At 45.8% G+C, this 12,564-nt stretch overlaps 2 protein-coding genes across 6 annotated transcripts in view; one reads left to right on the forward strand and one right to left on the reverse strand.

The window, feature by feature from the left end:
• Positions 1 to 968: 968 nt before the first annotated feature.
• On the forward strand, positions 969 to 4,231 carry mims1b (mitochondrial inner membrane scaffold 1b). Its single transcript, XM_027000020.3, has 4 exons — positions 969 to 1,114; positions 2,125 to 2,561; positions 3,097 to 3,208; positions 3,346 to 4,231. Exons 2-4 carry the CDS (start codon positions 2,149 to 2,151, stop codon positions 3,676 to 3,678), a joined length of 858 nt encoding a protein of 285 aa, XP_026855821.3. The 5' UTR covers positions 969 to 1,114; positions 2,125 to 2,148; the 3' UTR covers positions 3,679 to 4,231.
• A 495-nt stretch (positions 4,232 to 4,726) lies between these two features.
• Positions 4,727 to 12,564, reverse strand: part of ldlrad4b (low density lipoprotein receptor class A domain containing 4b) — a 47,608-nt gene continuing 39,770 nt past the window's right edge. For all 5 annotated transcript variants that reach the window (XM_081695985.1, XM_081695986.1, XM_027000063.3 and 2 more), the window contains 2 exons: positions 11,630 to 11,680; positions 4,727 to 10,914 (listed from right to left, as the gene is read on the reverse strand). In XM_081695985.1, the coding sequence (XP_081552111.1) occupies positions 10,354 to 10,914; positions 11,630 to 11,680 (612 nt within the window). In that variant the 3' untranslated portion in view covers positions 4,727 to 10,353. The remainder of the gene's footprint in view (positions 10,915 to 11,629; positions 11,681 to 12,564) is intronic.

Here is a 12,564-nt window from a genome sequence, read left to right on the forward strand (position 1 = left end):
AACTTGTGAAGACTGCTGTGATGCTGTGATCAAAGAATGCTCCAGAACTGTTACCACTAGAATATATGCCGACATGTTCAAATAGCACATTGTTCTCGGGTTATGCTACAGCATAAACATGCTGGCTTTTCAATGGTTAGGTCTATTATAGCCTGTTTCTTTTTTTCCAGCATATTTTAGAGGTCATTCAGCATATTTTAGAGGTCATTGGTGTGGCCATTTATGTCTGTGAGTTTAAACACATATGGGTGGAGGGGTTGGGTTCCTAGGCTCTTTTCCTTTATTTGATCCAAAATGCCCATTTCAATACGTCATCAAATGACCTTGTCTTCATCAACTTCACTGGAATGCACCCCATTTGGATAATCTGAGACATCTAATGGTGTTTTGGCAATCCTCAGGAAAACCCATTCCAAACAGGAAAGCACAATCCAACCAGAAAAATCCAATACAATTAGGAAATACTGCGTATTATACTGTGTATTATACTGTGTATGACTATGTATGTGACGAATAAACCAAACTTGAACTTGAAATTCCAGTTGAAATGGCTTACGGCGTTTGTCCTTGTAAACCCAAATGGGACTGTGTCTAACAAGGGAAAAGCACTTGCACTTGCACTTTCACTTTCACTGACACTGAAGCAGCAGTCTGCAGAGGTACCCAGTAGTGTAGTGACATTTAACTCATTCAAACACGCCGCTGGAGAAAAGCCTTTTGCCACTTACATTTACTCAATAAACTTATTCAGTAAAATACGTCCATTATGTCGCCCTCGAGATTTTGGAAATACAGCTCCATCTACTGGCGGGGCGAAAAAATTACAAACTGTGTTGCATATTTCATAAAAGGAAGGAAATTTCAGTAAAAAATAACGCTCCTTTGTTTCACAACTGTATTTTGTAAACCATGTCACCATTTCGTATAACAAAATGATTCTTTTTTTCCTACTTTTTAAATGAACATTCATGTCGCGCAACTATGGGGAAGACTTCGTTTCCCATGAAGCACCGTGGAGGTGTCAGTCCAAAGTTTACACGCCAGGTGTAACGATGGCCATGGCGTTCAACGAGGAGACACAGCCGCATTAGAAAACGCCAGATCTCCAGAAATTGTAAGCGCTGATTTGCAGTTCTCTTATTTTCACTCGACACAATTCCCCCCCCCCCCAAAATAATTAAGTGACTAAGCAGCTGTTCTTCTGGCTGGTTGGCTAACGTTAGCTGATAGCTGATTAGCTAAGATAGCCAGCTAGCTGATAGCTGTTTACCAAGTCGCACAAACTGGCCAGGAATCACATGTAATACGTCGTAAACAGTTTACTGTAAAATCAGACTGTTACTCAGCTAGCTAATTAATATTAGTTGTACATTAGTAACGCCTCGCAGAATTTAGCTAACGTCAATTTAATTGCAAAACGTGTAACAGCTAGGTTGGCTAGGTAAGTTAATCGCATCTGAAGAGAATGTGGGTAACCTAGCTAACCTAACTAGGATAGTCTTCATTTAGCTGTTTAACTATATCTGTTTGTTCTGTTTGAGGGCTGTCACCATTTCCTATAATTCTGAAGGTTTGTTTACTGCCTCAAATACTCCACCCCTTAGCTTAAGGACGAATGGGTTACTCTGGAATTGTACTTTTATTATTAAAGCTACTAGCTAACTAATTCACATCTACTCTGTAGCCTTATGCGTTTTAAACGTTGTTTAATAATAATGCTCTCATGCTCTCACAATTAGCCTATCGCAAATGTATTTCCTAATGTCATTGAGCCGTAAGTGTAGTGTGGGCCTGCTTAGGTGTGACTCGCCACATGGTTTACCACAGTGACTTGGCTGTTCTTGCTCAGTTAAAATAACACCAGAGCGGATCCAGCAGGACAGATAATGTCAGGAACAGACTTGTGACAGTCACCGAGCTCTCCGGTATGACTGCATGGCTAGAATGTGCTTGAGTTTACACACCTTTTGGCAATATGTGCACTGTGTCTGAAACACACGAGCTCGGTGTTTCGCGCTGTCCACACTTTTGGCCATATGGTCTGTCCTGAGTCGGCGAAAGATGTTGGAGACGCAGTAGACTGCACAGAGGGATCTGTGTAACGAGCTTCTTTCCCCACTGCAGGCTGTAAGCGGCCGAGGGTGCGAGATGCAACGCGTGCTGACTCCTGTGGCCGTGCCCTTGCGCTCTGCGCGCCTGGACCTGAACACGATGGAGCTGCCGGTCAGCGGACTGGCGCTGCCGTTGAATCACTTTACCGTGCGCCGCCTCGGCTTCTCTGCCGTCGTCAGGGCTAAAGAGGGTCGCACGACACCCCCTGCGGGTGAAACACTGCTGAAGCCTTCGCAGGGTCTGGTGGGGAGCGAGCGGGCGCGAGTGACTGCTACGCAGGCGGGGCCTACGGACCAGACCCACGTACACCCGGACCCCCTGCAGGACAGATCCATTGGCCTCTACCAGAGGTTTAAGAGGACATTTAAACAGTATGGCAAAGTGATGGTGCCTGTACATCTCGTCACCTCCTCTGTGTGGTTTGGATCATTTTATTATGCTGCAATGAAGTAAGTGATTGATTGATTGGTTTTGTCGACAAGTTGCAGTTTTAATCAATTTTCTGGTTAATGCAAGGCAAATGTCTCTCAAACCCCCCAAAAAACAACCAAACCAGCCAAAAAAAACCTTTGTCTGTACACTTTATTCTGTCCTTATGTCAATCAGTAATGCAAGTTTAAGAGGCAATCTTCATTTATGGGCTTGATGTACAAAACATATAAATGGATTAAATGCTGTCACTGACTAGACTGTATGAAAATGTTAAATATAGTATTAAGGAAAACAGCTCAGCAACACTGTGGCTTATAGGAAAGTTGGCAGAGCAAATTTACCAAGTAATCCCTGTCTGAGCCTCTGACACAGACAGATGTTATGGTCATTAGGACTATGAAAATCAGGGCAGTTTAGACAGGCAAGTGGACAGACAGACATACAAAGAAAAAAAAAACATCTGCAAACTGCAAATTACTGCTTAGAACTTTAAAATCTCCTTTGTCCCATCAGCATGTCGCCTCATAGTTTTTACATTCTTCCCTTCTTCAGAGGGGTGAACGTGGTCCCATTTCTGGAGTATGTTGGGTTACCTGAAAGGCTGCTGAGCATTTTGCGAGACTCGCAGAGCGGATATGCACTGACAGCCTACGCCATGTACAAGGTATTGGCGTGCCAGAGCTGTGAAAAACGTCCAAATGATTCACATTGTTGTTGTTTTGAATCCAAAACAACAGTTCAATAGGTGATTGGGATAGGCTGTAACTGTGGTGCCATAATAGCCTTTTCTTTCTGGTGCAGCTTGCTACCCCACTGAGGTACACCATGACCCTGGGAGGAACGTCGCTCTCGGTGCAGTACCTCCGTAGGCATGGCTACTTCTCCACCCCGCCTCCGGTCAAAGAGTATCTGCAAGACAAAATGGAGGAGACCAAAGAGAGGCTCTCTGAAAAGATGGAGGAGACAAAAGAGAGATTTTCAGAGAAAATGGAAGAAACCAAAGAGCTCATCTCAGGACGAATGGAAGAGACGAAGGAGCGCTTCACTGAAAAAATGGAAGAGACGAAAGAAAAGTTTGCCGAGAAACTGCACGAGACGAAAGACAAGGTGTCTTTCCAGAAGAAAGCGGATTAGCTGGGGTGTGCTTCCAGTGGGTACTGAGTGCATGGTGATAATGAAATTCACAGAGATGCAAATTACTACGGAGGCTAACGATGATCTTTCACACAGGATAAATGTCATGATTTATGATGAAAATCAATCTTCACTTCCAATCTAATAGTACATTTTATTTTACTGTTAACATGAGGTCCTGAAGTGTCATTCAGTTCTTTTGAAAAAGACCCTGGATACATACAGAATCCATACAGGTAAGACATAAAGGATTCTGTATGTATCCTGGGTCTTTCAAAAGAACTGAATGACAATTTCAACTTATCCTTGCCACCTGTTTAAAAGCAGTTTACATCTTGCCCCATTACAACACAAGCATGTTATATGTATACAGTAGTGAAAAGAATGGTAATCACTATATTAGTACCACTGCGTGTAGAGGGTCTGCCTCTACAACTGCATGAAGCCGTCACTGTGTCTGATGTTTAGGTCCAGTTCCTTATTTTGAATGTGGTGTTGTGGTAATTTTTTTATACGGCCAATGTGTGTAATAATATACAGTGCTTTTCAAGGACCCAAAGACTCTTGGTTTTTATTTCAACAATTTTTCTGAGCATGCTGCACATGCAACTGTTTTTAGTAGAGCTGCATGTTTAAGGATACTGGATGAATTCGGAGAAAAGGGTATATGTGTTTCTCATATTTTTTATATATATATATAAAACACACAGTAGCACTGTAGGTTAACAAAGACTACACTACCTTAGAACCAGTGTTGCACATGCGTATTTATGAGAATTCACCTGTTTGTATTGTAAAGGAATATAAATTAATGACGCTTTTCTTTCATTAACTTAGTTTTGACACTTTCTACAGTAGTTTCATTCCTCCTCATGTTGCATACAGTACAAGTGTAACCCAAGTAGTGAAAAACCTCTAACCATCCTTAGTATGGTATAGTATAGGATTAATTTTCTACCAACATTCAGAGATGATCCTCATGTAATGCCATGCCATGACTATTACTCACTGGGCACCTTGTATGAAAACATTTGAAAGGGAAGACATGTTAGTATTTTTAAGTTTTAATGGTTTTGCTATGGTTTGACCACAGCAGTGTACAAGCATAAAATTATCGACTACAACAGCGTTTAGAGCAACATTTCCCGCCCCCCCTTTTTTAAAACTTTTTTTTCTGAAAAAGTATTGCAATAACAGACCTTAGGCCTAGAACCTATTACATCACAATTGCTTAAATAAAAAAAAAAAAAAAAGCAAAATACACATTTTTAAATGTGTAAATGAGCAAAAGCATGTACATGTATATAAAAACAAGTACACCTTTGTTCACACACGGATTAAGAAAACATCTACTGGGGTACAACCTGGAAATAATAATAATAAAAAAACCAAAAACAAACAAACAAACAAAAAAAAAACCACAGCAACAACATGGAGTCCATGACAGAAGCGGTGCCGTGTAGAGCAGAAACGCATTTTAAACTGTGTGGTTAGCGGTGGTGTGCACAAGCGACTCGGGCCTTTAAGGAAAGTGAGCAGTTTGATTCGAGGCTGGTCCTTTACACTGCCGTGGGGAACGAAGGGCCTGCAGCCTGCGGAGGGGCTCTAACGTCACGCCACGGACCTCTCAAGGCTGCACAGCTACCTTTCATCAGCGCAGTAACAATGGCATTGGTATGTACATTTATTTCTGTTACTTCTGTCATGCTTAAACGGATAGGTACAGTGCAGACCCAGAATAACTGTCCGTCATCGAAATTCACGCTTTGTTCCGACATACTACATACACAAACAACAAATAAATATTACAAAAAAATGAATGGTAGAACTGTGTCCTTGTAGCCACTAAGTACTGTAAAGGTAGGAAGCATAGCATTGCATGGACATCGAGGCTTAAGATTAAACTGGGTATTAATTGGTTACAAAGTACCTTAAACATCAGCTATACTTTCTAAACAAAGGCTGGACAATGACCAATGGTTTTTTTGTGCAGTGCAGATTTGCTAACAATCCTTAAAGCAAAGCCAGGTGTTCTGCCCTCTGGCCACCATGAGTGGAAACTGGCAAACTAGAAACTCTGTTCAACAAGGCCAGCTGGAAACGTCCCTTCCGCTACGTCCGGGTTAGGACGGTATTAAATCAGCGTTCCAGCTCTGGTGCTTGGGTAACGTATTCGTTACTAATTAGACTGGAATAATTTTGTCAAGAGCAAACTAGAAAGAAATCCACTCATTTCCCAGACTGCTCTGCTTAGCTGTTCTAAGTATTATAGCTTTATAAATTTACAAAATTCAATTTTAGACAGCAGTGTTAGACGTCAACCCCCCCCCCCCCCCCCATTATAAAATACAACTCTTGATGTCACTTGGTGAAATAATATGGAAATAAGATAACCTAACTGAAAATTACTAGCGTGTTCCATTATGAAATGCTACTTGAATTCCTTTAACAATCAGTCTGCAGGCTTCAGTAATTAACTGGAAGTCGTCAGTGCCTTTTTATTTACAGTCTGCTAGCTAGCGCTTTACGGACAACCACGCTTGTGGTAAACGTGAAACAAGTCCGGGTATAATCGCTATGGGAACCTCCACACTGCAGCACACATTTCTACTGGTATACGTACTCTACCAATATGCAGTCCGGGCCTATCTAGTACAAATTATACAGGCTGTTGGGGCAGGACTAGAAAAAAGCTCAATATTCTATTTCAAGCAGCTTACTTGTCCTAGAATAACTGCCATTCATACTGTTAATATGGTTATTATTCATAAGAAAAATAAGTAGTACTTTGTAGTTCTTTTAAGTACAATTCATATTTTAAGTAGTTTTGCAAACCTTGTTTACAAAAAAAGAAAAAAAAAGACAAAACATCTCAACTGTAGGCATTTACAAACCTGATACCACTGTGTTAAACCTTTATACCAGCTATACATTATATTACATTATTAACAATGTCTTTTTCTGTGGTTTCTACCCATTGGGTAGGATATGTGTGTATAACATATTCAAGTTATTTACAGCACCTTACAAAAACAAAAACAAACAAAATAAACAAACCAAAAGGACAGAGCAGTGAAAAAAGCACCGTTGGAAGTGAGGCACACCGAAGGTGGGAGCTTGAAGAGTGCAAGTGGATCCCTACGTCTGCCCCCGCGTCTGCTCCGAACACGAACATTAGGCACCGAGTTAGCTCACATCGTAAACGCCTCATTCCCTCCAGCAGTGACAAATCGAGCGACACGGACGGCGGTCAGGCGAAGCCGCGAGAGAGGCCTAAAGCCGGGACGGCGAAAGGACAGGCGTCACCGTAACAGCACGCGGCCAACGTGCGCGGGCTGGAACCGAATCAGCTGGCGGGAGCAGCGACAGTGATAGCAGCAGTACTGAAACAGCAGAGATGGAGGAGAAGCTCCGGGAGCTCTTTGGGAGAATAAATAATGGGAGCGGTTTGACCACCGGGATTTTTAGCGTCGGCTGAGGCGCCAGAGTCAGTGTCAAACAACCCTTCACCCGGCACGCGGCCGCTCTACTGACCGAGTGTCTCTCGGTCCGCGAGAAAAGTGGTGTGGGGTGCTGGCGTAAGCCCTTACTAAATACTGGCACTGCAGTATAAAAACTTGAATCTGACGATGTATGATTCGCCTGAACGATAAAGTTCTCCAGGCACCGATTACTCCTGGCCTAGGATTTAAAGAGGCTGGCAAATTCAGTTGGTGACTGCTTTGAACGGGTGTGGCCAAAAACTGCACCGCCACCGCTGCTGCATGCGGAGATGGTGGCTTTGGCTGTTGGGTAATTTCTCATGAGAGAAATCCTTCTGCACACTGACCAGACCTAGTCCTGGACTGCATTGGGCAGAGCTATATTATCCAACAAGAAACTCTTATTTTTTAAATATAGTATAGAATTATGCTTGATGGACACATAGGGAACCAGCCCTGCACATTTAGACCAAAACGGCAAGTTTACGACGCACAGAGCAACACAGGAAGGATCCACTGTGAAAGGGGGCCGTTTAAGTCTGGGCCAGTTTGGTCTGTGCGGCTCAGTGTCTTTGCAAGCTGACTAGTGCACGGTTAAGGCTTGTGGTCAAGCGCTGGTTCAAGACGAATCTAGCATTTCTAATCCATCTTAAAGAACCGCTTTACAGACCACATCGTCTTCGGGGACACGGCAAGAATGTTCTCTCGCATGCAGACTTGCAAAGCTTAGGGCTTCGGGTATAATCACAGGTTTAGGGGTAGAAGTATGGAAGAACATCCAATCACCAACAATTTAAGAGTGTGAGATGGGGGTGATGATCGTTTCGTGAATCATTTCAGATGAAATCTCTAATCTGCCACAAACACTAAAGCAAACACCAACTTTATGAACCAGTCATGTTTGTCCATTAAAAATGAATCACATGACAGAAAAAGGCCTAGAAATGGAATCTCAGTCTTTAGTTTCCATGTTAAAGGGTTCGATACTGCAATTCAAGGCAAAAACTCCTATGGTTCCTGTTCCAGAGTCGGTTCACCACCACACATGATTGAAGAGCTCACCTCTAACGTCTGCTAAGTGGCGTTTTTGTGAGAAACGCTCCCCGTCGGCTCACTGAGCTTCCGGTGTCTCGCGCCGCATCACTTCTTCCCAATAATGTATCTCGGGGTTTTACAGAGAGTAGCAATAGCTCCTAAGATAAATTTAGCACCAATTTACGTGGAACAGATCTAGGTCGAGTAGCCACGCGTAGCTATCAATTTAAAAAAGATGACTAAATATTGGAGGGTGGCTGTGGGTGTTGGAAACGGGAGCACGTGGTCTCGTGTGCTCGGACCCCGGAGTCCGGATCGGTTGCGCTCTTCGGTGTGGGACTCGGCAGGAGCAGGCGGAAGCCGTGGCTCAGCTGGTGAGGGACACTTCATTAAGGCCAGCTCCTGGACCAGGGTTTGCCCTACGCCCTCCAATTACACGGGCAGGAGGGGGAGGAGTCGTGGCAGGACGTACACTTTTTCGAACCGGAATCTTTTCACCTTGGTTAGCCACTGATCACTAATTGGAGGGCCAAGGCCTCGGGGCAGGGGCCTGGACAGGTGGGGGTAACACTGTCTGTGGAAAGGGAGCGCAAAGAAGGCAAATTATATATATATATATATATATATATATATATATATATATATATATATATATATAAAAACAGCAAACAAATAAACAACCCTCACAATAGCCCTTCACCATGTCTTTAACCCTGATTATACTATCAAGGAGTCGGATACGGCACACTAGCATGCATTATGTGGTCTGTTTTCTTTAGGGTTTGTTTTTTTTTTTGGCCATTCCGCTCCTAAGTTACTACAATACCATTTAACGAAATGGATTTCTACAGATGGTGGTCTACGATGAGAGAGGTCTGAAAGTGAAGGCGTGCATCAAATGGGCAGCAGTAGCCGTTTCAAGGAAGCAAAAGCCGGGAGAAGCTTCTGTCCAAGCAGAGCAGCGTAGGATCAAAGCTCACGCATATATCAAAAAGGTTGTGGTGATGAATGCATGGCGTTTTGGCTCGTCCTCGCGGCCCGGGCGCTGTAGGGATCGCACCTCGAACCATGATTGCGAGCTCTACTTTTTAAAAAGCACTCATCTTTAAGAAACCGTAACCCTGCTCACAAAATACCGGATCTTCCTATCTTCTGTATGATTTAAGCCTATAATATAAAGAGAGGATCAAAACAATTTGAAGTCTGCTACGAGTGAAAAAGTCTTTTGGACCTTCTCTAAGAAAAGAAAAAACAAAACAAAACAAAAACAAAACAAAAGACGACAACCTCACAATAAAATTGACTGTAGTATTTTTGTTAGTACAGCGACGGTATTACGGAAAACATTCGGCAGGCATCCTCCTGACCTTCAGGAATCTGGAGGGACGTGAAACATGTCAAAGTCTTCGGGGTGGGGGAGTTGATTCTGGAGGACTTTTAGGCTGGATCTGAGTTACTGCTGTGCACAGAGGTCAGGGCAAAACCCCGCCGCTCCCACACGCGGACCGTGGAGCTCCTGTTCAAACTCTAAAAATGCAGCAACCCAACAACAGAATAATCTCTCCTTCTGTTTCCCGCGGTAAAAGTAGTGCAACTTCTGTGTGTTTTGATTTGAGTGCGCGTCAAATCGAATTGATTTGAATCCCCACACACACACACACAAAAACCCTTGGCACTATGATTTGGATTTCTATGAGTAAATAAAATACTAACAAAAAGGAAAGAAAGAAATTGTGCACAGATCCCGGTCTTAGAAAAATCATCCTCGACTCCAAGATCCACTGTATACATGTCGGATGTGTTGGTATTTTGCAGGGTGCACGATGAAAACAAACAAACAAACAAAAACACACAACAGAAAAGAAAAAGGGGAAAAAATAAGTTTATGTGCTAGTATCGTTTCTTCTCATTTGAACATAATGCACGAGTACAAAACGGCGCTACAAAGCTCTATCGTCTTTTTTCTTCTGTAGAAACAGAAATGTTCGGTTCTGCAAGATCAGCTCCACTGGGATACTCTTTATAATGTGGCTTAGCTTTTGTGGTGAAGAGCGATGCTTTTTTTGTTGTTGTTTTTTGTGCAGGGAGGTGGCCACACCCCTGTGCGGTTGGCAAAAGGGGAGGGTGCAGTTGGCAGCCCCGCCCCCCTCCCCGTACCTCACACTAGCTCCCCTCGCCGCGTGTTCTTGGCCTCGCCCAGGACTATTGTGCTTTCCAGGCAGCCCGGGCCGGTCCTGCCCCCGGGTGGGGTCCGCGCGCTGAGTCCGGTGCAGGACTGGTTATTGCTGTGCTGGTGAAGGAGGAACACGGTGCCGGGGCAGTGGGCCATGACCTCACTGTACGCCGGCGGCGGCCCCTCCATGCGGCCGCGGGCGCCGGAGCCGGCCGCGCTCACGCCCGAGTTGCTGCTGGGCGGCCGCGGCCCGCCGCCGGGGCCGGGGCCGCGCCCGCCGGCGAGGTCACTGTCGAAGACGGTGCGGTTGGGCGGCGCGCGCACCGACTCGCGGTTGAGCTCCAGCTGCTGCTCGGGGTCGCGCAGCTGCAGCGTGCAGGGGCCCTGGTAGGGTGGCGGCTCCTCACCGTCCGACAGCGAGATGGTTGGTGGCAGGTCGATCTGGTGCTGCAGGTAAGGGTAGGTGGGCTGGAAGCGGCCGAAGCGTTCGCGCTGCGTGAAGCCGGGCGCGCCGAAGCGCTCGCGGGGCTGCGGCGCGTACGCCACCTGCAGGGAAGGAGAGCAGAACACCGGCTGTTGGCGATGGGGGGATGCACAGCGCAGGGGTCCAGGAATGGACGTCTCTGGGTCAAAGCAGGACTCTGACTGGCTGCAGGGCAATTCACTATTCGCCTATTTTAACGCCTTTTGGCCTCATCGGGACATGTATTTACTGAAAACACAACAAAATCCATCCCAAACGTGCTAACAACCATATATCCCATACTTCCAATCTGCTGAGGAGAAATGTTTTTTGGTTTTTCAGTGCATAATAAGGCATCATCTGGGGGAGAAAAAGACTTTTATTCAAGTGCAATTTAATTATTCTATTCAAGGGAAATGCTAGCCAGCCTGTGACGCAGGGGGGTTTGTTTTATGGCGCTGCGTTTCAGGCTGGGCCAGGGGGGGCTAATGAGAGGTAATCTCAAGCAAGAGGCAGAGTGTCTGGCCTTTCAGACAGCTGTCTAGACGCTGCCAGAGGAGAGACTGGCTGATTAATGATGCGCTGAGAGACGCGAGCGTGCAGACAGGCTCTCAAAGACAAGTGCACACGCGCGCTCGCGCACGCACAGAGGGAGACAACACACACAGCATCATTAACAGAGCACCCCTGCCTCAGACACTGACCTCTCCTCCCCCTGACCCTGACAAATAGGGGACTCCCGGATCAGACAATGAACACACACACACACACACACACACACACACACTCAAACCTTACCTCACAAGCTCCTTGTCTGGAGCCACTATCAGATGGCCAAAAACACCCCTCCTACCAGCAAAGGCAGGAAAAATAGAGTTAAGAGGAATAAATACACAAAACACACAAACAAACAAATTTACATGCATATATATGTTAGCCATGTGTCAAAATATTCCCAATCTAAAAGCGTGCAAATTTGGCAAAACGTGCAGTAATCAACTGAACCCCAGTCACGAGGCAGAACAACATTAGTTAACTGCACAAAATCGTGAAGATCAGTGTTGACCGCGATGCAGTCAGATTCACTGCGGTGACATTACTGACACACACAAGAAAAAGACTCCCCTGAAGCCAGACAGATCTCCAAACACTAACCGCGACGCATTACAGCCTGACGCATATTCCCACAGCTGCGCCGTGTCGAGGGTGCAGTAACCCCCCCCACCCCCCACCCCAAGTCTGCATCTCGGCTCTTCGCCTTCCCTCATGAATAAAAACGAAAAAGGGCTCAGACGTCCGTCTGCCTCACCGCGGCTGTCTGGCTCAGGCGGGCGTCTAGACAGGGTTGGGTAGCCGTGAGTCACCACAGCCGCGTTGGGGCGCGGGGCCTCTGTGCATGCTTGACGTGGCCGGGGGAGGAGAGGGTTGGCAAACAGGACCCCGGTGAGCAAACGCAGCTTGCTGAAGGGACCGCCGGGCAGGGCGGAACGTTCTGGTCTCCGGTCGGCCAAAGCTCTTAAGGAGCAGGACGTGCGTTGCTGGTTCGTGCTCAACGATGCAGTCGTCTGCAGCGACGTTTGGGGGCCGAAGGTAAAATTTCACGAATCGCCCAACCCCAAGAGAATCGCACCCACCCAGGCGATACAGGTTCATTTAGAGGGCCGAGTCGCGTTGCGTGGGCACTCAGAACAGACTGTGCTCGGAGAGTCCCATGGGCCGCAGGACTTCCCCAG

The sequence above is a fragment of the Electrophorus electricus genome, chromosome 14 (genome assembly GCF_041902795.1).
Source record: "Electrophorus electricus isolate QZ-2024a chromosome 14, ASM4190279v1, whole genome shotgun sequence".
Lineage (NCBI taxonomy): Eukaryota > Metazoa > Chordata > Actinopteri > Gymnotiformes > Gymnotidae > Electrophorus > Electrophorus electricus.

What these genes read in the sequence shown, in the direction of transcription:
- mims1b (XM_027000020.3), top strand. Translation starts at nt 2,149, where the DNA reads ATGCAACGCGTGCTGACTCCTGTGGCCGTGCCCTTGCGCTCTGCGCGC. An exon ending in TTTTATTATGCTGCAATGAA is followed by an intron (nt 2,562 to 3,096) that starts GTAAGTGATTGA and finishes TCCCTTCTTCAG; the next exon opens with AGGGGTGAACGTGGTCCCAT. An exon ending in CAGCCTACGCCATGTACAAG is followed by an intron (nt 3,209 to 3,345) that starts GTATTGGCGTGC and finishes TTTCTGGTGCAG; the next exon opens with CTTGCTACCCCACTGAGGTA.